We start from the raw sequence: 25946 nt of genomic DNA, 5'->3' as shown, positions 1-25946 counted from the left end.
CATAGTTACTGCATGAGAAATGTGTGGATCTCCACAATCATCAGTTGGAAGCAGCCAAGCCTCTTAATGGGATGTCTGTGTTACTGGGTGACGGTTATGGGATGTCTGTGTTGCTGGGTGACGGTTATGGGATGTCTGTGTTGCTGGGTGACGGCCTGTCTGTTTCCGGGTTGGGGCTGATCAGTTCTGGGTGTTGAAGTGGGGATGGCGGCGCCGTTGGAGCTGTTTTGTTGGAAGGGGGACTGGGGCCTGCCGTCCGTGGACACGGAGAGCCTGACGGTGCTGGTAGGTGAGAGGCCGGGACCGGAAAATCTCTCAGTGCCGGAGAGGCTCCGGAAGAGCCGGGTTTAAACCGAATAGAGCAATCAGTCCAAATCCGGCTTCTCTCCAGATGGTTCATATCAAAATCACAGATAATACATAAATATACAGAATAACAGATACCCGGGAGTGAGTTACAGACTGGAATCTAATCGAGGGGTTCGGGGTGGTTTATATATAGAATAACATGTACCCGGCAGTGAGTTACAGACTGGAATCTAATCGAGGGGTTCGGGGTGGTTTATATATAAAATAACAGATACCCAGGAGTGAGTTACAGACTGGAATCTAATCGAGGGGTTCGGGGTGGTTTATATATAAAATAACAGATACCCAGGAGTGAGTTACAGACTGGAATCTAATCGAGGGGTTCGGGGTGGTTTATATACAGAATAACAGATACCCGGGAGTGAGTTACAGACTGGAATCTAATCGAGGGGTTCGGGGTGGTTTATATACAGAATAACAGATACCCGGGAGTGAGTTACAGACTGGAATCTAATCGAAGGGTTCGGGGTGGTTTATATATAGAATAACAGATACCCGGGAGTGAGTTACAGACTGGAATCTAATCGAGGGGTTCGGGGTGGTTTATATATAAAATAACAGATACCCGGGAGTGAGTTACAGACTGGAATCTAATCGAGGGGTTCAGGGTGGTTTATATATAGAATAACAGATACCCGAGAGTGAGTTACAGACTGGAATCTAATCGAGGGGTTCGGGGTGGTTTATATATAAAATAACAGATACCCGGGAGTGAGTTACAGACTGGAATCTAATCGAGGGGTTCAGGGTGGTTTATATACAGAATAACAGATACCCGGGAGTGAGTTACAGACTGGAATCTAATCGAGGGGCTCAGGGTGTGGTTTATATATAGAATAACAGATACCCGGGAGTGAGTTCCAGACTGGAATCTAATCGAGGGGTTCGGGGTGGTTTATACACAGAGTAATAGGTACCCGGGAGTGAGTTACAGACTGGAATCTAATCGAGGGGTTTGGGGTGGTTTATATATAGAATAACAGATACCCGGGAGTGAGTTACAGACTGGAATCTAATCGAGGGGTTTGGGGTGGTTTATATATAGAATAACAGATTCCCGGGAGTGAGTTACAGACTGGAATCTAATCGAGGGGTTCGGGGTGGCTTATATACAGAATAACAGATACCCGGGAGTGAGTTACAGACTGGAATCTAATCGAGGGGTTCGGGGTGGTTTATATACAGAATAACAGATACCCGGGAGTGAGTTACAGACTGGAATCTAATCGAGGGGTTCAGAGTGGTTTATATACAGAATAACAGATACCCAGGAGTGAGTTACAGACTGGAATCTAATCGAGGGGTTCAGGGTGGTTTATATATAGAATAACAGATACCCGGGAGTGAGTTACAGACTGGAATCTAATCGAGGGGTTCGGGATGGTTTATATATAGAATAACAGGTACCCGGGAGTGAGTTACATACTGGAATCTAATCGAGGGGTTCGGGGTGGTTTATATATAGAATAACAGATACCCGGGAGTGAGTTACAGACTGGAATCTAATCGAGGGATTCAGGGTGGTTTATATATAGAATAACAGATACCCGGGAGTGAGTTACAGACTGGAATCTAATCGAGGGGTTCGGGATGGTTTATATATAGAATAACAGGTACCCGGGAGTGAGTTACATACTGGAATCTAATCGAGGGGTTCGGGGTGGTTTATATATAGAATAACAGATACCCGGGAGTGAGTTACAGACTGGAATCTAATCGAGGGATTCAGGGTGGTTTATATATAGAATAACAGATACCCGGGAGTGTGTTACAGACTGGAATCTAATCGAGAGGGTCGGGGTGGTTTATATATAGAATAACCAGATACCCGGGAGTGAGTTACAGATTGGAATCTAATCGAGGTGTTCGGGGTGGTTTATATATAGAATAACAGATACCCGGGAGTGAGTTACAGACTGGAATCTAATCGAGGGGTTCGGGGTGGTTTATATATAGAATAACAGGTACCCGGGAGTGAGTTACATACTGGAATCTAATCGAGGGGTTCGGGGTGGTTTATATATAGAATAACAGATACCCGGGAGTGAGTTACAGACTGGAATCTAATCGAGGGGTTCGGGGTGGTTTATATATAGAATAACAGATACCCGGGAGTGAGTTACATACTGGAATCTAATCGAGGGGTTCGGGGTGGTTTATATATAGAATAACAGTTACCCGGGAGTGAGTTACAGACTGGAATCTAATCGAGGGGTCCGGGGTGGTTTATATGTAGAACAACAGATATCACGAGTGAGTTACAGACTGGAATCTAATCGAGAGGGTCGGGGTGGTTTATATATAGAATAACAGATACCCGGGAGTGAGTTACAGACTGGAATCTAATCGAGAGGGTCGGGGTGGTTTATATATAGAATAACAGATACCCGGGAGTGAGTTACAGACTGGAATCTAATCGAGGGGTTCGGGGTGGTTTATATATAGAATAACAGATACCCGGGAGTGAGTTACAGACTGGAATCTAATCGAGGGGTCCGGGGTGGTTTATATATAGAATAACAGATACCCGGGAGTGAGTTACAGACTGGAATCTAATCGAGGTGTTTGGGGTGGTTTATATATAGAATAACAGATACCCGGGAGTGAGTTACAGACTGGAATCTAATCGAGGTGTTTGGGGTGGTTTATATATAGAATAACAGATACCCGGGAGTGAGTTACAGACTGGAATCTAATCGAGGGGTTCAGTGTGGTTTATTTTCAGAATAACAGATACCCGGGAGTGAGTTCCAGACTGGAATCTAATCGAGGGGTTCTGGGTGGTTTATGTGTAGAACAACAGATATCGCGAGTGAGTTACAGACTGGAATCTAATCGAGGGGTTCAGGGTGGTTTATATACAGAGTAATAGATACCCGGGAGTGAGTTACAGACTGGAATCTAATCGAGGGGTTCAGGGTGGTTTATATACAGAGTAATAGATACCCGGGAGTGAGTTACAGACTGGAATCTAATCGAGGGGTTCGGGGTGGTTTATATATAGAATAACAGATACCCGGGAGTGAGTTACAGACTGGAATCTAATCGAGGGGTTCTGAGTGGTTTATATACAGAATAACAGGTACCCGGGAGTGAGTTACAGACTGGAATCTAATCGAGGGGTTCTGAGTGGTTTATATACAGAATAACAGATACCCGGGAGTGAGTTACAGACTGGAATCTAATTGAGCAGTTTTGTGATGAGTGCTGGCTGTGTGAAGATTGGTGCTAAGTATTGAATGGTGCATTGTTGACTGGCTCCCTGGTTTCACACTGTCATCCTTTTATTTTCTGTTTGCTCGCCATGCTTAATAAGTGAGAACTCGTTGCGTTGATCTGCATCACCCTGATCAGTTTATGAAAGAACAGTGGAATCAGTTTTATGTCTGTGGTTGGGCTGTTCTGGCCATGTGTGAATAAACAGGACGAATCGTTTGTGGTTCTCTGTTATATTTTCCAAACATCATGCTTGTGGGGTTTGGGCTGTAGTCGACTGTCTCGCTCTGGTTCCATTACATCATCTGTCCTCAGTGTTTGGATGGATTTCTGGTTTGGCTCCTTACTGTTTATATTGAAGGAATTACAGTAAAACTTCAGTCCTTCTGCCAGAACTCAGACAATCTCTAGTAATGATGTAGATTTAGTGGCCTGGCCCTCGATGTAGAGGAATGGACTGCAGAGGAGTACTGAGTGCTGGAAGTTCAGTACTCTTTCTGCTCACTGCCCCATCAGGCACCAACATGGCCGATATATCATTAGTCAAATGTAACTCCCCACTGGCTCTTTTGGATTTTGTGGTACTAAGGAGTGTTATTACTATTGTATTGAACCTACAGACCCATTTGGTATTGTACAGGAGAATTCTGTACTCCAATGCTGGTTACTGATGTATTTCCCCTCTCCTTCCACACTCCTGGACCCACTCTGGTTCTGGCCATTTTTTCTCATTCGTGGAGCATAGACATCGCTGGCTGGCCAGGATTTTTATTCCTGGTTGTTCTTGAAGGGGCAATTGAGAGTCAGCCACATTGCTGTGATTCTAGTGTCACATGTAGGCCAGAATTGGGTAAGGGCAGCAGATTTCCTTCCCTAAAGGACATTAGTGAACCAGATGGGTTTTTCCAACAATCAACAACGGTTTCATGGTCACGAGTATATTATTACTTCTGGATTTTTAAAAATTGATTTCAAATTTCACCATCTGCTGTGCTGGGATTTGAATCCGGATCCCCAGGCTGTTAGCTGGGTTTCTGGGTTAATAATCTAGCAATAATACCATGAAGCCATTACCTCCAGTTGTTGGAACTGCTGACCTTGATACAGAGACACCAGCCGGAGAACATCGCGTACATGGGCTCAAGCTGTGCTGCCCTCTCTGTTGGAACAGCCGGTCACTGCTGGTTCCTTTAAACCGAACCTCCAAAAGACTTGGTGCCTTCCAGAAAAGCATGATGACTGGGAGAGAGGCAGCACTGGGCTATGTGTCTGTAGGGTGGACTGCATGGTGTTTTTCTATATTTTAAAGAATTTGAAATAACTGAGAACTTGGAGCACTTTACTGCCACTGGGATCTGGGGAGGGCGAAGATCCTTTCCTTGGGGAAAGACACAGACAGTTACATTCCTGGAGGAGAGAGACTCTCTCTCCCATCTCAACACAAGTCTGGGCACTGTCATGTAGAACCCTTTTGGTATGTAGTGTACAACTTTCGTAACCCCATGCTGTACCTGTCCTGGGAGTGTTTGATGGGGGGGACAGTGTAGAGGGAGCTTTACTCTGTATCTAACCCCGTGCTGTACCTGTCCTGGGAGTGGTTGATGGGAGGACAGTGTAGAGGGAGCTTTACTCTGTATCTAACCCCGTGCTGTACCTGTCCTGGGAGTGTTTGATGGGGGACAGTATAGAGGGAGCTTTACTCTGTATCTAACCCCGTGCTGTACCTGTCCTGGGAGTGTTTGATGGGGGGACAGTGTAGAGGCAGCTTTACTCTGTATCTAACCCCGTGCTGTACTTGTCCTGGGAGTGTTTGATGGGACCATAGTTTTAGAAAGTAAACTGAAGTGAAAGGTCTAAAAGCTGATTAACTTTTACTAACTGGATTTTTTTTTCTGTCAGGCTTATGCACGATTTTCAGGAGCCCCCCTCAGAGTGCACAAGCTCTGCAATCCCTGGAAAAGTCCTTCAGGTAAGACTACACACCGAGCTGGTATGGATTGCGTCACCATGAGTGCAGGCTTTCTCTCTGGGTGCTATGTTTCATTGGAGAGAACTATTCAGCCCCTTGAGCTTCAATAACCATTTGATTAGATACGGCTGAAACTCCTTTTGCCCACCTTGATTCCAAATTCTTGATAAACCTTGAGTGCAGAAAACAATTAAGAGGATGATTCCAAGAAAGAGTAATTCCAGTTACTTGTGTCGGTTGGAGAAGTTCTTGTTCTCATTACAGGAGAAGCAGGTGAGAGGAGATTTGACAGAGGTGTTTGAAACCATACAGGGGCCTGGACAGAGTAGTTAGGGAGAAACTGGCCTTGTTGATTGAAATGCTCAGAACCAGAGGACACCGACTGAAGTTTGATTGACAATAGAAGCAGTGACGACATTTGCAAGAATGTTTTAATGCAGTTAGTGGATGGAACTTGGAATGCACTGCCTGAGCAGATTCAACTGTGGCTTTACAAAGGGATTTGGATAAGCAGTGGAAGAGGGAGAATTTGCGGGAACTGGAATGTACAGCGTCAGCCAAATAGCATTCTTGCCCAATAAAAATCATTATTGAAATGTTCCGCTCAACAGCTTTTCAGAGGAGAGAGTTCAGATTTAAACTGCCTGCTGCAAGGAGACACGCTTCCTGACATCATGGGGGTCCTTGAACCCTACATCGAAATGAAGATTATTTTCCCCTTTAACAAAACTCAAAATTCACGGACTCCCAGATCCTGTCTCCCAATTTCAAACTGAACAAAGGCAGTTGTGGAGGAACCAGCTCATCATCAGTAGGTGTGAATAATCACTACCCATTTCCTCCCATTGTGAATCAATGGCTTTTAACTGTGCATCACTTATGTGAAGAACAGAAGTGTTGGTTAGGCGGTCACATGATTAAAATTGGCTTCAGTCAACAAAGGTGTTACTTCAAGAATCAGGGAGAAACAAGCAGTCTGCCAACAAACCGCACAGAAGATTCCTGTGTGGGACTCTCTCTTCATAGGTATTAAAGTATCAAGAAAGTGGGATTAGTGCAGGGAAGTGACATTGAGGTTGGAAGATCTGCCATGATCTAGCTTGATGGTCTAGTACACTCCAGGAGCTTTACAGCCAATTTCTGCTCCTATTTTCTACGTTCCTATCTTCTCTCCACCTATTCTACAAGTTTGAACCCCGTCTGCTGTTTTTTTTTACTATCCATCTGACACAGGCAGAGATTTTTTAAAGCACACGACCCAGCAGCTGCATTGTCCAGAAGAACAGATAAAATCATCCATCTTTATTTAGCTGCCCTGATGATGAACACAGAAGTCGCAGCAAGCTTCGACAAGCCATTAACTCACAAGAATCACAACACTTTAATTCTTACTGAAATAATCTGTCTTCCCATTCTGTCATTTATTTGTGTGTGAATGTTGGAGCCTTTTTAATATTGACCAGGTTAAGGACAATATATTGGTATCTTTTACAATTACGGCGTGTGCCATTGTGGCGCATACACAACACTCAGTAAATTGGCAAGCATTTCCTTTTAAAATCAAACTTGTTTCAGTTAAATGAGGAGTGGGGAAAGTGGGGAGCCATCCTGTCTCTCCTCACCTGATTGTAACATGGAATCACAGAAACATTGCAGTGCAAAAGGAAGCCATTCCGCCCATCGAGGCTGCACTGATCACAATTTCACCCAGGCCCTATCCCCATAAACCCACATATTTACCCCGCTGATCTCTCTAACCTTCGCATCCCGGGAGCAATTTAGAACGGCCAATCAGCCTATCCTGCACATCTTTGGAGACCAACGCTTTTCCAATCCCATTTAAAATTAATATAAAGTTTTTAAAGTTTATTTATTAGTCACAATTTGACTTACATTAACACTGCAATGAAGTTACTGTGAAATTCCCCTAGTCGCCACAGCCTGGTGTCTGTTCAGATCAATGCACTGAACCAGCACATCTTTCAGAATGTGAGAGGAAACCAGAGCACCTGAGGAAACCCACACAGACACAGAGAACTGCAGACTCCGCACAGGCACTGACCCAAGCCAGGAATCGTACCCGGGTCCCTTGTGCTGTGAAGCCGCAGCGCTAACCACTGCGCTACTATTCATGCCTGTCCACTAGCTTTCAGTGATTCCTGGACCTGGATTCTGATTTGACTGTTCTTAACATTTAGAAAATATTCTGAGACGTAGCACTGTACCATTGAGGCTGGCTTTCTCTGATAGAGGAAACCTCTGCAGTAAAGATTCACGATCACCCTTGACTCTCATTAGAAACTTCTCCTCAGCTTAAAATGCTAAATGGCTGACTCTTTACCCTGAGCCCATGGCCCCAAGTTTTTGATTCTCCAGCAAAAGGAAGCACGCTCTTGACATTTACTCTGTCAAGTCTTCTAAACTCCAGAGTATATTGCACAGAATTACGGCACAGAAACTGCTGTTTAGTGCGACTGGTCTATGCTGGTTTTTATGCTCCATACATAGGGGAAAATGATGGAATCTATTATTAAGAATTCAGGCAGAATCAACATGGTTTTGTGAAAAGGAAATTGTGTTTGACTAATCTATTAGATGTCTATGAGAAAGTAACGAGTAACCTGGACTAAAGGAAGCCTGCGGATGTGGTGTACTTCTAATTTCCAGAAGGCATTTGACAAGGTGTGCCTGGGGTGTAGGGGTTAACATTATTAGCATAGATAGAGGATTGGCTAGCGAACAGGAAACAGAGCGTAGGCATAAGTGTGTCATTTCCGGGTAGACAAGATGTAGAAAGTGGAATGCGACAGGGATGGATCCCTGCTGGAGCCTCAACTATTTTCAGTCTAAATTGATTTACTTGGTTGATGGAACTAAATGTGTGGTCAATAAGTTTGCTAAAAACCTACTTTCCTGCCAATCTGATGCAAGAAGTCTGCAAAGAACCAAGAAAATTCCAGCACAGGAACAGGCCCTTCAGCCCTCCCAGCCTGCACTGATCATGCTGCCTGACTGAAGTAAAATCCTCAATCCTTCCAGGACCATATCCCTCTGTTCCCATTCTAGTCATGTATTTGTCAAGGAGCCCCAAAGGGACATAGAAAGGTTAAGAGACTGTGAAGGCAGTGCCACTGAATATTTTCAAGGCTGAGTGAGACAGAGTCTTGATTGACAAGCAAATGGAATGGTATAAGGAGTAGGAAGGAAAGTGGGTCTGAGGCCACAAACCAATCAGCCATGATCTTATTGAATTATACAGTGGGCTCAAGGGGCCAAATGGCCTACTCCACTCATGTTCATTTGTTTGATCTGATGTACAAATATGAATGTCCTCCAACCCTATATCATCTAACCCTATCAATTTACCCTTCTAGAACATAAGAACATAAGAAATTGGAGCAGGAGTAGGCCTTCGAGCCTGCCCCACCATTCAATATGATCATGGCTGATCTGTCGTGTCTCAGTTCCACATTCCCGCCCTCTCCCCATAACCCTTAATCCCCTTGCCTACCAAAAACCTATCAACCCGTGTCTTAAAAATATTTAGCGAGGCAGCCTCCACCACTTCAACGGGCAGAGAATTCCAGAGATTCACCACCCTTTGAGTGAAGACGTTCCTCCTCAACTCCGTTCTAAACCGCCCCCCCTTTATCTTGAGGCTGTGCCCCCTAGTCCTACTGTCCTTTCTGAGCGGGAAGAGCCTCTCCACCTCTATCCTATCGATCCCATTCAACATCTTATATGTCTCAATGAGATCTCCCCTCATTCTTCTAAACTCTAACGAGTACAAGCCTAGTTTATTCAGCCTCTCCTCACAGCTCAACCCCCTCAACTCTGGTATCAGCCTAGTAAACCTCCTCTGCACTCCCTCCAAGGCCAAAATATCCTTGCGTAAGTGCGGCGACCAAAACTGCACACAGTACTCCAGCTGCAGCCTCACCAGTGCCCTGTACAGCTGCAGCAAAACCTCCCTACTTTTATATTCAATCCCCCTTGCTATGAAGGCCAGCATCCCATTCGCCTTCCTGACCACCTGCTGCACCTACAGGCTGGGTTTTTGCGACTCATGCACAAGGACCCCGAGGTCCCTCTGCACTGTCGCCTGCTGCAGTTTTTCGCCACGTAAGTAATAATCCTTCCTACCAAAGTGGACCACCTCACATTTGCCAAAATTAAATTCCATTTGCCAGTTCCTGGCTCATTCGCCCAGCCTATCTGGATCCTTCTGCAGACTCTCCACACCCTCCGCACAATTTGCCGTTCCACCAATCTTGGTGTCATCAGCAAATTTCGACACCATACACTCGGTTCCCTCCTCCAGATCATCTATATAAATGGTAAATAGCTGAGGCCCCAGCACCGACCCCTGGGGCACTCCACTAGTCACCAACCACCAATCCGAATAGCACCCATTGACCCCCACTCTCTGCCTCCTATTTGACGGCCAATCCTCTATCCACGCTAACACCCTACCCCCAACTCCATGCCCCCTGACCTTCTGTAATAACCTCTTGTGAGGTACCTTGTCAAACGCCTTCTGAAAATCAAGAAAGACCACATCCACCGGCTCTCCTCTATCCACCGCCCTAGACACATCCTCATAGAACTCCAATAAATTCATCAGACACGACTTCCCCTTAACGAAACTGCGCTGCCTCTGCTCTATCAAACAATTCTCCTCAACATGCCTCGCTATTTTCTCCTTGATCACGGATTCTAACATTTTTCCCACAACAGACGTTAAACTAACCGGCCTATAATTCCCCGCCTGTTGCCTGCCACCCTTCTTAAACAAAGACGTAACATTAGCCGTTTTCCAATCTTCCGGCACTTCCCCGGAATCCAGCGACGTTTGGAAAATAACCACCAAGGCATCCACTATCACCTCCGCCATTTCCTTCAGAACCCTTGGATGCATTCCATCCGGTCCTGGGGACTTGTCCACAATCAGTCCCTCCAGTCTGTCGAGCACCGCCTCTCTCGTAACAATAATTTCATTCAGGCCCTCCACTCCTACCATCTTTCCATCGCTAACACCCGGCAAATTATTCACGTCCTTCTCCATGAAGACCGAAACAAAAAAGTTATTCAGGGCCTCAGCCATTTCCCCATCCCCTACCACTAAGCCCCCCCTCTCATCCTCTAAGAGTCCAACGTTCACCCTAGCCAGCCTCTTCCTTTTTATGTATTTATAAAAACTCTATCCCTATCCCTAAAAATTCTATCCCTATTTCCCTACATGCTTATCTATTTTCTCCTGAAAACATCTGTACCACTCCCTATAAATAATCTTTGTGGTAACAAATTTCTTATTCCCATTATTCTCTGGATAAATAAGTCACTTAACCTTCAAATCAGAGCCAAACCTTTCTGCAGCGGAGTAGGGAACCGCTTTCAGACACAATGGATGGTTGAAACGTAGAACTCTTCCAGAACTTTATAAGACCCTTGTCAGACCCCACTTGTGCACAGTTCTGGTCGTCTCACTACAAAAAGGATGTGGAAGCTATTGAGAGGGTGCAGAGGAGATTTACAAGGATGTTGCCTGAATTGGGAGGCATGCCTTATGAAGATAGGTTGAGGGAGCTCGGTCTCTTCTCTCTGGAGAGACGAAGATTGAGAGGCGACCTGATAGAGGCTATTTCCCAGGGCTGAAATGGTCGCTATGAGAGAACACAGGTTTAAGGTGCTGGGGAGCAGGTACAGAGGAGATGTCAAAGGTAAGGTTTTCACTCAGAGGGTGGTGAGTGAGTGGAATCGGCTGTCTTCGGTGGTGGTAGAGGCAAACTCACTGGGGTCTTTTAAACGACTTCTGGATGAGTACGTGGGATTTAATGGGATTGAGAGTTATAGATAGGTCTAGTAAGATGGATATGATCGGGCCGAAGGGCCTGCTCATGCTGTAGTATTCTATGTTGTAACATGCAGCACATGACAGCTCAATTAATAATCTCAGATCTAGACCCATTCTATTTACTCTCCTCTCAAAGGACAATCCCTCTCATCCCAGGAACCAATCTAGTGAACCTTTGTGGTATCCCTTCTTAACGAGACCAAAATTGTATATGGGTGTAATCTCGCTCAAGTCCTATCTAATTAGAGCATGAGTTCTTTGTAGCTCCTTACTGTTGGTCTAAATTGATTGCTGCAGCTCCATGTTAACTTGCTGTCAATGCTATCTGGGGAAGTGTCTCTTCTACTGTCCTGGTCTCAGATTTGATGAGTACTAACTGGGGAGGTTCAGACTGAAGAACCTTGTGAGGTTGGAAGTGTCCCTGTTCAGTGATATGAGCTGTGAATGAGTTTAACCCTTAGTCTCCATACCAGTGATTGTGCATTAGCTGGTAGTGTTTCTGTGCTCTTTATTAACAAGACTGTAATCACCAGAGGTTTGGAAGTGCTAAAGTAAACCAGAGGGCAGTGAATGAGCAAATACAAAGCAGGAGATTCCCCATGGCTACTTGTCCTTTTTAAAGGACCTTGGCGATTAGTTACTGGTTTCAGTTGAGTTTGTTCAAGATTTGCATTGGTATGAATCATGACCCAGTTGGAATGGATTCTCCTGAGAGTTAATTATGTTCCAGACGTCATTATGGCTTCATATCAGGAGCAAGGTCTTTCCCACTCAGACACTACTTCCTCTGTTGTGCACAGTTTCCAAGCTAGTAAGTACCCACACGGTCGGAGCTGCTCCAGATCTGCAGCAGTTATCCTTCTCTCGCTGTTTTGCCCAACATATGTGTTAAATTTAATGGTGTTGAGAACAGTTACTGCTACTAAATTTGCATTACCCTGATGGAGCCGACTACCGCAGGCTGGACATAGCTTCTGGAGAGCAGCACCAACTGGTTAACAAGATGTCAGGAAAGAAATGACAACAGTAGACAAAATCTGCCCTAAAAGGCTCCTTGGGTCAAGGCCTGATGTAATAAGCAAGCCATTGAAACTGGCAGGATCTTCGCAATCATCCTCAATCTCAGTTGGGGTATTAATAATTCACAGTTTCAGAGGCTAACAAGGTCAAAACTCAGACTGTGAGCGTGGCTGGGGGTCAGAATTCCTTTCAGTTAACCCTGTTAATCTCTTCGCTGTCAGGCATTTGCTTAAACAGCAACACCCCCGCTAGGGTGAGGGTCACTAGCAGATGTGTAGTTTAAATCCAGAGTCACAGCTATCCTGTTGGGGGACAGAACTAGATCCAAACTGAACCAATTTCTTCTATTTTCTTGGCAGGGGTTTTGCCAGCACTGAAGACTGAGAAAGATGTTGTGTCGCAGCCTCTCCAGATTCTCGCGTACCTCAGGAAACGGGTACACCTCAATTTTTATTACCATTCTTTGCTAATCTGTGATATGATGTTTCTAGACAGATTAGATTTGTCTTGCAAAGTGTTAGCTCCCAATGGAACGTTTTTTCACTTAATATTTAAAGCCTTTTAAAACTTTAATTAGTGTAGTTTTTGGCTGGCACCCCAGTTAGAACAGCCAATGATCTGTGCACTTCGTAATGTTCTATTAGCTTGAACAAAATAAAGTTCATGCATTTCAAACTGAGGTTTTTCTCGCTCTTATGACTGAATGACAACCAATGAAAGAGTGAGTTTAACGTGCGTACGGGTGCTGCAAGCTCCCATGGTTAGTGGTGAGATTTCCGTTAATGCAGTTACTTTGTCATTGAGCCGATTCTCAGCACACGGTCGTGTGGGTTTACAGGCTCAGAAAGTTGTGTCTCTTTTTGTGATAGTCTGGTGCCGACTTTGAAACTTCCAAAATCTCAAGAATGAATGTTGTTTTCCCTGAGTGATGTGCTAGAGTATAACTTGTGGTTGGCCAGAACCAGGGCTTTATAAAGAGGGCCATGGGTGCCGAGATCAGCAGAGCAGTCAGATGTTTTGCTGGTTTGGAGAATCTGGGTGTTTCTACACATGGTAACGTGGAGCCCTGTATGGATGAGAGGCACATTTCTCACATCCAGAAATGACTGGGGTATCAAGCAGACTGACAGGAAGTTCAACTATAGTGGAACTTGTACAGGAGTTGAAAATCTTATCATAGAATCTCTACAGTGCAGATGGAGGCCATTTGGCCCATCAAGCCTGCACAGACTCCAACAGAGTATCATACCCAGGCTCTATCCCCATAACCCCCCCTAAGCTACACATCTTGGGACACTAAAAGACAATTTAGCTTGGCCAATCCACCTAACCTACATAGCTTTGGACTGTGGGAAGAAACCGGAGCACCTGGACGAAACCCACGCAGAAACAGGGAGAACGTACAGGCTCCACACAGTGACCCGAGCCGGGAATCAAACCCGGGTCCCTGGTACTGTGAGACAGCAATAGGGTTGTTATAGTGGGAGACTTTAATTTTCCTTGTGTGGACTGGAAAGTGCTTAGGGCTGGGGGTCTGGACAGGGAGTAATTTATAAAATGCTTCCAGGAAGGTTCTTTGGAACAATATGTTGATAGCTCAACTAGAGAGGGGGCTATACTGGACCTAGTACTGGGGAATGAGCCCGGTCAGGTCATCAAAGTTTCAGTAGGGAAACGTGGCAAATAGTGACCACAATTCTGTAAACTTTAGAATAGTAATGGATAGTATTGTCCTACGGGTAGGGTGCTGAATTGGGAGAAGGCTAACTATAGCCAGATTAGGTAGGAATTGGTGGCTGTTGATTGGGAGAGGCTGTTCGAGGGTAAATCCATATCTGGCATGTGGGAGTCTTCTAAGGAGCAGTTGATAGGAGCACAGGACAGGCATGTGCCTGTAAAAAGGAAGGATAGGAAATGTAGGATTCGAGAGCCATGATTAACCAGGGAAATTGAGGGTCTGATCAAAAAGAAAAGAGAGGCGTATGTTAGGTCCAGGCAACTGAAAATAGATGGAGCACTGGAGGAATACAGAGAAAGTAGGAAAGAACTCAAATGGGGAGTTAGGAGGACAAAAGGGATCATGAAATGTCCTTGGATTAAGAAGAATCCTAAGGCATTTTATTCATACGTTAGGAACAAGAGAGTTGTCAGGGGAAAAAAATCGGACCTCTCAGGAACAAAGGAGGGGAATTATGCTTAGAGCCCAAGGAAGTAGGGGAAATCTTAAATGAATACTTTGCACCAGTATTCACAAAGGAGAGGGACGTGTTGACTGGGAGTCTTTCAGAGGGATAGAAACATAGAACATTATAGCACAGTACAGGCCTTTCAGCCCTTGATGTTGTGCCGAGCTATGTCCAATTCCAAGATCAAGCTATCCCCTCCCTATCATTCTGGAGTGCTCCACGTGCCTGTCCAATAACCACTTGAAAGCTCCTAAAATGTCCGACTCCACTATCACAGCAGGCAGTCCGTTCCACACCCCAACCACTCTGAGTGAAGAATCTACCTCGGACATCCTTCCTATATCTCCTACCGTGAACCTTACAGTTATGTCCCCTAGTAACAGCTGCATCCACCCAAGGAAATAGTCTCTGCATGTCCATTCTATCTATCCCCCCAATCATCTTATAAACCTCCTATTAAGTCGCCTCTCATCCTCCTCCGCTCCAAAGAGAAAAGCCCCAGCTCCCTCAACCTCTCCTTATAAGACCTACCCTCCAAACCAGGCAGCATCCTGGTAAATCTCCTCTGCACTCTCTCCAATGCTCCCACATCCTTCTTATAGTGAGGTGACCAGAACTGCACACAATATTCAAAATGTGGTCTCACCAAGGTCCTGTATAGTTGCAGCATAACCCCACAGCTCTTAAACACAAACCCTCTGTTAATAAACGCTAACACTCTATAAGCCTTCTTCACGGCTCTATCCGCTTGAGTGGCAACCTTCAGAGATCTGTGGATATGAACCCCAAGATCTCTCTGTTCCTCCACGTTCCTTAGAAATGTGTTTGATCGTTAGAGAAAATCTCAATTATAAGGGAGGAAGTGTTAGGTTTTCTAGGGAACATTAAGACAGACAAATCCCCTGGGTCTGATGGCATTTATCCTACACTGCTCAGGGAAACAAGAGATGAAATTGCTGGGCCTCGAACAGAAATCTTTGTCTCTTCACTGGACACAGGTGAGGTCCCTGAGGATTGGAGGATAGCGAATGTGGTACCATTATTTAAGAAGGGTAGCAGGGATAACCCGGGTAATTATAGGCCGGTGAGCTTGACATCTGTGGTAGGGAAATTGTTGGAGAGGATTCTTAGAGATAGGATGTATGCACGTTTTGAATGGAATAATCTCATTAGCGATAGACAGCATGATTTTGTAAGAGAGACGTTGTGCCTCACAAATTTGGTTGAGTTTTTTGAGGAGGTGACGAAAACGATTGACGAGGGAAGGGATTTCAGTAAGGCGTTTGACAAAGTCCCTCATGGCAGATTGGTGCAAAAGGTGAAATCTCACGGGATAAAAGGAGAGCTAGCTAGATGGGTGGAGAACTGGCTTGGCCATAGAAGATAGAGGGTAGCAGTGGAAGAGTCTTTTTCCGGCTGGAGGTCTGTGACTAGTGGCATTCATGATGTGGATATGTGGCGTTGGACTGGGGTAAACACAGTAAGAAATCTGATAACTCCAGGGTTAAGTCCAACCGATTTATTTGATAGTAAACTTACAAGCTTTCGAGGTTTGCCTCTTCGTCAGGTGACTCATCATTCACCTGACGAAGGGAGAAACCCCGAAAGCTTGTGAGTTTACTATCAAATAAATCAGTTGGACTTGACCCTGGTGTTATCAGATTTCTTACTAGTGGTGTTCCTCAGGGCTCTGTACTGGGAGCTCTGCTGTTTGTGGTATACAGAAATGATTTGGAAGAAGGTGTAACTGGTGAGATCAGTAAGTTTGCGGATGACACAAAGACCGCTGGACTTGTGGATAGTGATGAACACTGTCAGAGAATACAGCAGGATAATAGGCTGGAAAATTGGGCAGAGAAATGGCAGATGGAATTTAATCCAGATTAATGCGAAGTGATGCGTTTTGGTAGAACTGATGTAGGAGGGAGCTATACAATAAATGGCAGAACCATCAAGAGTATAGACACACAGAGGGACCTAGGTGTGCAAGTCCACAGATCCCTAAAGGTGGCAACACAGGTGGAGAAGGTGATGAAGAAGGCATATGGCATACTTGCCTTTATAGGACAGGGCAAAGAGTATGAAAGTTGGCGTATGATGTTGCAGCTGTGGAGAACGTTGGTTAGGCCACATTTGGAGTACTGCGTCCAGTTCTGGTCGCCACGCTACGAGAAGGACGTGGAGGCTTTGGAGAGAGTGCAGACAAGATTTACCAGGATGTTGCCTGGTATGGAGGGTCTTAGCTATGAGGAGAGATTGGGTAAACTGGGGTTGTTCTCCCTGGAAAGACGGAGAATGAGGGGAGACCAAATAGAGGTGTATAAAATTATGAAGGGTATGGATAGGGTGAACAGTGGGAAGCTTTTTCCCAGGTCACAGGTTCAAGGTAAGGGGGGCAAGGTTTAACTCAGATATCAGAGGGATGTATTTTACACAGAGGGTGGTGGGGGCTTGGAATGCACTGCCAAGCAGGGTGGTGGAGGCGGACATGCTGGGGTTGTTTAAGACTTATCTGGATAGCCACATGAGCAGACTGGGAATGGAGGGATACAAACGAATGGTCTGTTTGGAAGCATGAGCTGCGCAGGCTTGGAGGGGCCGAAGGCCCTGTTTCCTGTGCTGTATTGTTCTTTGTGCCATCCTTCAATACTGAAGGAAGTGGACAAGTTCAGCCAGCTTTTAGTTGTCTTCTGCTTTACTCTGTGATTTAGACCAGATATTGAGGTGAAGAGGCAGGAAATTCTGTGCACCTCAGTTTGTGCTGTTATTGGAGACCAGCTGCTGTAAGGGTCACTTTCTCCAAAGGGGTGCAAGGATTGCGGCAGAGCTTGTCAGTTTGTACAGGGTTATTCTGGAGAGTTGGGAGTGAGCAGCTAAAATTCAGGCAGTACGTGGGAGAAGAGCCCTAAACCCCTGTGAGTGGGAATTGTCACTAGTGTGTGGAATTTATACCATCCACATGGAAAATGTACAGCCTCGTTCCTGGGGATTTTAAACTGCGTGAAGTAAAATACTTGCTGGTTCGATTGGACTTTCAGAGCTCTAACTAGTATAGGAAACTTCGAGAGATGAGGTTTTCTCTTATTTCCTCACTGAAACACATTTCAGACAAAAGGTTCTCCCCAGTATCATTTGCAGTAGTAATGTGGATTAGATGATGTGGATGAGCAAGATACTCAGGTAGGAAAATATCAGTATGAAGTGTGGTGCAGATTCATGTGTGCCCCAGCAGCAGGGGACGCTGGAAGGGTCAGTGGATGTGATCTCCACCCCCGGTCCTGGCTGAGATCAGGATAGACTGGGGACCGCAGCCTCAGCGGTCTAATAGAATTTATAAGATGCAGTTCTGTGCTTCCTGTAATTCACAACCCGCCCGCACCCCCCCCCCCCCCCCGCCCCTTACCACAGGCTTGGTAAATCTGGTGTGACGCTGGTCGCTATGACAACCCACTGTTTACACAAACAGGACAGGAATGTGATCCCTTCCGTAGGAAATTCCTGCATTACTAACTACTTCCAAATCACAGGTCAGTGTCAGTGGGAGGGATCAATTCTACATTTCTCGTTTCTGGCTCAAATCTAAACGTTTTTAACTCTGTAGTGCCGGGAAAGTGATTGTTTAAATATTGATGAAAGTATTGAACTGGCATATATAAACTCACTCTGAGTGTCTATCCTATACACAAGCCAACTGACTTTCTTGGTTGTTATTCTATATATAAATCTCTCCGTTATTTCCAAACTCATTCTGTTTGTTGTATGTTATTACTGATATTGCCATCTCCCTTTCTCTGTTTAGAAATACAATGCTGACTATGGGTTATCAGCAACACAAGGGGCTGATACACTGGCCTTTGCCTCTCTGATTGAAGAGAAGCTACTCCCTGCACTGGTGGGTGCTGCGTCATTTCTAATCATCAGTTGTTTTTCACTCTGTATTTGAGAGGTCCTATCTGCTGTGTTCAGTGCTGAGTTTAATCTTCATGCCTTTTCTTTGGTCAGATCTACATGTTTTGGGTTGACTCCAAGAATTATGTGTCATTTACAAGGCCCTGGTACGGGGAGACGATCCCATTCCCCCTAAATTTCTTTCTCCCGAACCGCATGCACACCCGCTTCCTGGAGCGTCTTCGCCTGATCCGAGGTGGCCAATGGAATGACAATGAAGAGGAAGCAGAGAATGAGGTGGGTGGAATGATCCAGCACCTCACGCTGGTAAACTTCAGGAGCATTGTTCGCCATCGGTGTTATTAGAATCCAAGTTGTGAAGACTAAAACTTGGTGGGGGCGGTGGTGGTTGGTAGGATTCAGTTACACGGAAAATTGGGGAATGAAAAGAAAAGGTAGGAATACAGCTTAGTGATGAGGTGACTTGTTACCAGAAAATAAAAGAAGGGACAGAGTGTATCAACCTCATTTTGCAACAGATTTATACAAGAGTAGAGAGAAAAGCAATAATAAAACAAGCTTAAAGGCTTCAGGGGTACTTCTCCTGGCGTGCTGCACTGCTGTAGTAGTGTAGCGGGCTGGGAGATATCAGTGGGGACTCTGTAACAGGATTTGTGACCAGTGTCCAGCCTTTTGCAGAGCATGATTTTTTGGTGTAATTAGCCTCGTGCCGGAAATTAGCACCAGCCTGATTACAACATGGAAGCCAACATCTCTCTATCGTTAAGGGAGCCCATCCAGGATGGTATTCTCGGGGCTCACTAATGTCTCTCACCCCTTTGATATCTCAAGTGTGATCACAGCATCCGGTAGAGGCAGCAGAGGGACCTTACTGGAACGTTCTGGGAGAAATTGGCCCAGTAACGTCTACTGAGAAGTGGGAAGTGGAAGAACATCACAAGCAATGAAGTTTCAACAGAATCAATCTGTCCGGAATTTTAATACAAACTGCACTGGGCAGGACACGTGTTACAGTTGCAGATTTCTCCAGTGCCAAAACCTGTACCTTATTTTTTCTCATAACTTAATTGCTGTGTTAATGTAAGCCTACTTGTGACTAATAAATGAACTTTTGTAGTGAACCATGACTGTTTGTTTTCAGATCTACAAAGAGGCTCGGGAGTGTCTGACGCTGCTCTCGCAAAGGCTAGGGTCACAGAAGTTCTTTTTTGGAGACTCGTAAGTCGTTTATCCTTTTCCATGCTGTGGAGCTGAAGGATTAGTTATTTTTCACTATTGATGCCTGTGATAAAAGTGTAGAGCCCAGCAGACAGGCGGGCCCGGCGCACAGGCGGGCCCAGCAGACAGGTGAGCCTGGCACAGGTGGGCCTGGCACTGGTTTTCAGGTGTGTCAGCCCTGGGCCAGCTTCACCAGTCTGATGGCAAAAGAAAGGGGAGCTGTGAAGGAAAATGAAAGATTTGAATGAAAACGAGATATACTGTTTCCTCTCTAACTTCTGCCAAATATTTAAATCAGTGCCTGGCACCCCTCAATCTGCAGGCACAATGCTGAAACTGCCAAGAATGTTCCGATTTTGGGGCAGAATGTTTTGTGCTCATTCAGCACTGACATTGCTGCTCTGGTGGGTTTTACCACTGAAAGTGTTTTATTACTGGACTGGAGTTAACAATTCTTGCAGGGACCTGGGTTCGATTGCCGTCTTGGGTCAGTGTCTGTGTGGAGTCTGCACGTTCTCCCCGTGTCTGCATGGGTTTCCTCCCACAGTCCGAAAGGCGTGCAGGTTAGGGTGGATTGGCCGTGCTAAGTTTTCCCTCCGTGTACCCAAACAGGTGCTGGATTGTGGCAGTAACTTCATTGCATTATTAATGAAATCTGACTTGTGACTAATGAATAAAGTTTTAAAATATAACAAAGGCAGCAGAAGCTTGGAGGAGAAATTTGCATAGCAACTTCTTTGGCTAACAGCTGTGTTGGTTTGGATTCCCCAGGATAACTGATGAAGTCAGTTTGAAAACTGTTTTGGAATGGCTGACTGATTCAGGCCCTTTGTTGACATGAAGCTGGAATTGGATTTGAATGAATTTTATATTCCTAAAGTGGGTATTTGCAGGAATATTTGGAGCACACAGCCCCTTCGCAGAGACAGGATGCTGTACCAGAGCAGTGTACTCCTGTGTCTGGGATCCAAGGGCATGTCCAGATAATTATTTTAAACTATTTTCACAGGCATTGTTTGATGTGGCTGCGACTGTTACTGATTCTTAGTCTGCAATACACTAGCTGATAACATCGCTAAAGGGCTGGGCTATCCTCAGGGAAGTGGATTGCTGGGCTCATTAAACCCCATCAATCCTGATATATTATCTCCTGTATTTAGACAGAACCTACGGCCCATAATCCCTGACATTCCGGCATAGATTAGTGCCTAACCCAAAGAGTGATACGTATCTAAGACAAAAGAGATATGATTGAAAAATATTTCTCCAGTTTTGCCTCCTCTCCTGAAGGTGCTGACTCTCACTGGGGTACAAGGTCCCCCTCCTCTCCTGAAGGTGCTGACTCTCATTGGGGTACAGGGTGGTCCTCCTCTCCTGAAGGTGCTGACTCTCACTGGGGTACAGGGTCCCCCTCCTCTCCTGAAGGTGCTGACTCTCATAAGAACATAAGAAATAAGAAATAGGAGCAGGAGTAGGCCAACTAGCCCTTCGAGCCTGCCCCGCCATTCAATAAGATCATGGCTGATCTGAAGTGGCTCAGTTCCACATTCCCGCCCTCTCCCCATAACCCTTAATCCCCTCTCTTATCAAAAACCCATCAACCAGCGTCTTAAAAATATTTAGCGAGGTAGCCTCCACCACTTCAACAGGCAGAGAATTCCAGAGATTCACCACCCTTTGAGTGAAGAAGTTCCTCCTCAACTCCGTTCTAAACCGCCCCCCCTTTATCTTGAGGCTGTGCCCCCTAGTCCTACTATCCTTTCTGAGCGGGAAGAGTCTCTCCACCTCTATCCTATCCATCCCATTCATCATCTTATACGTCTCAATAAGATCTCCCCTCATTCTTCTAAACTCTAACGAGTACAAGCCTAATTTATTCAGCCTCTCCTCATAGCTCAACCCCCTCAACTCCGGCATCAGCCTAGTAAACCTCCTCTGCACTCCCTCCAAGGCCAAAATATCCTTGCGTAACTACGGCGCCCAAAACTGCACACAGTACTCCAGCTGCGGCCTCACCAATGCCCTATACAGCCGCAGCAAGACCTCCCTACTTTTATATTCAATCCCCCTCGCGATGAAGGCCAGCATCCAGGGATCTGTTCTAGGATCCTAGTGGAGTGCCCCAGGGATCTGTTCTAGGACCCTTGCTGTTTGTCATTTTCATAAATGACCTGGATGAGGAAGTGGAAGGATGGGTAAGTAAGTTTGCTGATGACACGAAGGTCGGTGGTGTTGTGGATGGTCTGGAAGGATGGCAAAAGTTGCAGCAGGACATAAATAGGATGCAGGACTGGGCGGAGAAGTGGCAGATGGACTTCAATGCGGATAAATGCGTAGTCGTCCATTTTGGCAGAACCAACGGGATGAACGAGTACACTATCAAGGGCAGGAGTCTTGGTAGTGTTGAGGATCAGAAGGATCTTGGGGTCCGGGTCCACAGGACTCTTAAATCGGCCTCGCAGGTGGAAGAGGTGGTCAAGAAGGCGTATGGTGTACTGGCCTTCATAAATCGAGGGATTGAGTTTAGGAGTCGGGAGGTAATGCTGCAACTTTATAAGACCCTTGTCAGGCCTCATTTGGAGTACTGTGCGCAGTTCTGGTCGCCTCACTATAGGAAAGACGTAGAAGCTATTGAAAGGGTACAGAGGAGATTTACAAGGATGTTGCCTGGACTGGGAGGCATGCCTTATGAAGTTAGGTTGAGGGAACTGGGTCTCTTTTCCCTGGAGAGACGTAGGTTGAGAGGCGACCTGATAGAGGTTTATAAAATGTTGAGGGGAATAGATAGGGTGGATTCTCAGAGGCTATTTCCCCGGGTTGAAATGGTCGCTACGAGAGGACACAGATTTAAGGTGCGGCGAGGAAAGTACAGAAGTGATGTTAGGGGTAAGTTTTTCACTCAGAGGGTGGTGAGTGAGTGGAATCGGCTGCCGTCAGTGGTGGTGGAGGTGAACTCGCTGGGGTCTTTTAAAAGACTTCTGGATGAGTATATGGGGTTTTATGGGATTGGGGGTTATAGATAGGTGTTGATGTGAACGGCGCAACTCGTGGGCCGAAGGGCCTGTTTGTGCTGTAGTGTTCTATCCCATTCGCCTTCCTGACCACCTGCTGCACCTGCAAGCTGGGTTTTTGCGACTCATGCACAAGGACCCCGAGGTCCCTCTGCACCGTCGCCTGCTGCAGTTTTTCTCCACGTAAGTAATAATCCTTCCTACCATTATTCCTACCAAAGTGGACCACCTTGCACTTGCCAACATTAAATTCCATTTGCCATTTCGTGGCCCATTCGCCCAGCCTATCTAGATCCTTCTGTAGATTCTCCCCACCCTCCGCACAATTTGCCGTTCCACCAATTTTGGTGTCATCAGCAAATTTCGACACCCTACACTCGGTTCCCTCCTCCAGATCATCTATATAACTCTCACTGGGGTACAGGGTCCCCCCTCCTCTCCTGAAGGTGCTGACTCTCACTGGGGTACAGGGTCCCCCCTCCTCTCCTGAAGGTGCTGACTCTCACTGGGGTACAGGGTCCCCCCTCCTCTCCTGAAGGTGCTGACTCTCACTGGGGTACAGGGTCCCCCCTCCTCTCCTGAGGGCGCTGACTCTCACTGGGGTACAGGGTCTCCCTCCTCTCATGAAGGTGCTGACTCTCACTGGGGTACAGGGTCTCCCTCCTCTCCTGAAGGTGCTGACTCTCACTGGGGTACAGGGTCTCCCTCCTCTCCTGAAGGTGCTGACTCTCACTGGGGTACAGGGTGGTCCTCCTCTCCTGAAGGTGCTGACTCTCACTGGGGTACAGGGTCCCCCCTCCTCTCCTGAAGGTGCTGACTCTCACTGGGGTACAGGGTCTCCCTCCTCTCCTGAAGGTGCTGACTCTCACTGGGGTACAGGGTCTCCCTCCTCTCCTGAAGGTGCTGACTCTCACTGGGGTACAGGGTCTCCCTCCTCTCCTGAAGGTGCTGACTCTCACTGGGGTACAGGGTCTCCCTCCTCTCCTGAAGGTGCTGACTCTCACTGGGGTACAGGGTCTCCCTCCTCTCCTGAAGGTGCTGACTCTCACTGGGGTACAGGGTCCCCCCTCCTCTCCTGAGGGCGCTGACTCTTACTGGGGTGCAGGGTCCCCCTCCTCTCCTGAAGGTGCTGAGTCTCACTGAGGTACAGGGTCCCCCTCCTCTCCTGAAGGTGCTGACTCTCACTGGGATACAGGGTTCCCCTCCTCTCCTGAAGGTGCTGACTCTCACTGGGGTGCAGGGTCCCCCTCCTCTCCTGAAGGTGCTGAGTCTCACTGGGGTACAGGGTCTCCCTCCTCTCCTGAAGGTGCTGAGTCTCACTGGGATACAACCCCCCCACCACCCCGCTCCACCTTTCATAAAGTTAATGGATGACCCTGGGTATTGTTTGACTTGGAAATATGTCATCCTTTCTTTATTATCCCTGGGTTATAATCCTGAAAGTCCCGTGCTAACAGCAGTCTGGTATACCTTCACCACGTGGACCTGCAGTGGTTGAAGAAAGCAACTCAATTTTCTCGAGCACAATCAATGCTGTCTTTGGTAGTAAAGCCCATATATTATGAGTGAATCCTTCATACCAACAAATCAGATTCTGCACACTGTGGCTTTACTTGCAGAGCACTAACTTTGTATGAATGAAAAGTCAGTTTATTCTCTGGAGCAGAGATTTGTTTTAGCTGCAGTCTGTGCTGTTTCCGTGCAGTCTTTCGTTTGTCACGATGAGGAGCAGCAAGTGCTCCGAAAGCGAGTGGTATTTGCTACCAAATAAACCTGTTGGACTTTAACCTGGCGTTGTGAGACTTCTTACTGTTCTTTTATCTGTGTCAGGGTAACTGTGTTGAATGATGTATCTCCCTTTCTGTTTTAGACCCAGCTCCTTAGATGCCATCGTATTTGGACACTTGGCACCACTTCTGAAGGCAAAACTACCCAACAGCAAACTCCAGCAACATCTGCGCTCACTTGACAACCTGTGTGCTCTCTGCACATCCATCCTTGGTCTTTATTTCCCAAATGATGGTTCAGGTAATCCAGGATTGGCCTTGCTGACCTTCCCTTGGCTTTCTCTATTTTCTTTTTGTGGAATCTTGCTGTGCCAAAAATTGCTGCCACATTTGCCCATGAATTGACAACTTAATGTCAAATTATCCGCTCATTGGAAAGAGCTTGTGTTGTTTGAAGAGCATTAACAACAAAGTAAATTCCTTCTTTCTCATCTTTGTTTTAACCTTTCCCTCTTTTGTTTTAGAGCCTGAATGCACCTCAAAGAAAGTTCCCCAGACTTGTTCATCGGATTCTGATGAAGATCCTCACAAGAGACGTAACCAGATCTTATCAGTGATAGTGGGGCTCTCTGCTATGATCAGTTATGCTTTCCTTAGTGGTATTCTGTCCATTCAACAGGTAACAACACATAGTGCACTAAGGCAGCCCTCTTCACTGGAGGAGGATGATGTCGATGAGGGACAGTGAGAGTGTGGGGATAGACGGTGGGACACACGCACAGTGATAGAGAGAGGGGGTGGGTTGCAAGGTGCTGGGGAAGGGGGCTCTGAGCAGCTCCAATCATTTCTGCAAGCATACTATCCCAAGGTATGACAACTGAAAGAAAGATTACAAGTCGATTCCAGATTTTAATGTTATTATTGTTTGTTTTTTGAAATGTTTAAAGACTCGTTTGGCTCAGGTTCTTAAACCCTGCAGTACAAACCAGGGTCAAAAAAATGATAGTTCACAACTTTCCAACCCATGAAGAAATAGAAATGTTCTATATTTCTGTGGCCAGTGGGGAGTCTGAGTGTGATGCTACTGTAATGGGAACAGTGTCTCTCTGCTTTGACCATTCATTTTTAGCTATCTAAATAAAATTCCATTGTCAATTATTGTGTGGTTCACTGCAGGAATTGAATGCTGTATAACAGACTCAAGGTTAGATTCTGTTTTGGAACTCAGCCAAAATATGGAACAAATGTACAAATGTTTGTAATAGTGAAATCAAATTTCCATCTTGATGCCCATGAACCCAAAGAGTTTCACTTTAGGAAGCAACTGCTCTGCCTTGAATTATGAGTCCTGAATATCTGTTTTCACCAATCTGCATGTTCCTCGGTCAGCTGAGATCTTAAATTCAGATAATCTTTTGCTCTTGGCTTATGAATGTGCTGTCGAAGACACGGGTATCCAACTTTCTG

General features: G+C 46.0%; 1 protein-coding gene across 1 annotated transcript; it reads left to right on the top strand.

The window, feature by feature from the left end:
- Positions 1 to 155: 155 nt before the first annotated feature.
- Positions 156 to 25637, top strand: LOC145337955 (metaxin-1-like). The gene is made up of 8 exons (XM_080182732.1): positions 156 to 285; positions 5485 to 5554; positions 12788 to 12864; positions 18414 to 18506; positions 18617 to 18799; positions 19665 to 19741; positions 24623 to 24780; positions 25004 to 25637. The coding sequence occupies exons 1-8, from the start codon at positions 205 to 207 to the stop codon at positions 25225 to 25227; spliced, it is 963 nt and encodes a 320-aa protein (XP_080038858.1). The 5' UTR covers positions 156 to 204; the 3' UTR covers positions 25228 to 25637.
- Positions 25638 to 25946: the final 309 nt, after the last annotated feature.

This window comes from Carcharhinus amblyrhynchos, unplaced genomic scaffold, assembly GCF_965287045.1.
Source record: "Carcharhinus amblyrhynchos unplaced genomic scaffold, sCarAmb.v2.hapA scaffold_85, whole genome shotgun sequence".
NCBI classification, from domain to species: Eukaryota; Metazoa; Chordata; class Chondrichthyes; order Carcharhiniformes; family Carcharhinidae; genus Carcharhinus; species Carcharhinus amblyrhynchos.
Note: the sequence above shows the minus strand (reverse complement) of the source record. Positions and strands in the feature narration are given on the sequence as shown.

What these genes read in the sequence shown, in the direction of transcription:
- LOC145337955 (XM_080182732.1), top strand. Translation starts at nt 205, where the DNA reads ATGGCGGCGCCGTTGGAGCTGTTTTGTTGGAAGGGGGACTGGGGCCTG. An exon ending in TCCCTGGAAAAGTCCTTCAG is followed by an intron (nt 5,555 to 12,787) that starts GTAAGACTACAC and finishes TTTTCTTGGCAG; the next exon opens with GGGTTTTGCCAGCACTGAAG. An exon ending in AAGTTCTTTTTTGGAGACTC is followed by an intron (nt 19,742 to 24,622) that starts GTAAGTCGTTTA and finishes TTTCTGTTTTAG; the next exon opens with ACCCAGCTCCTTAGATGCCA.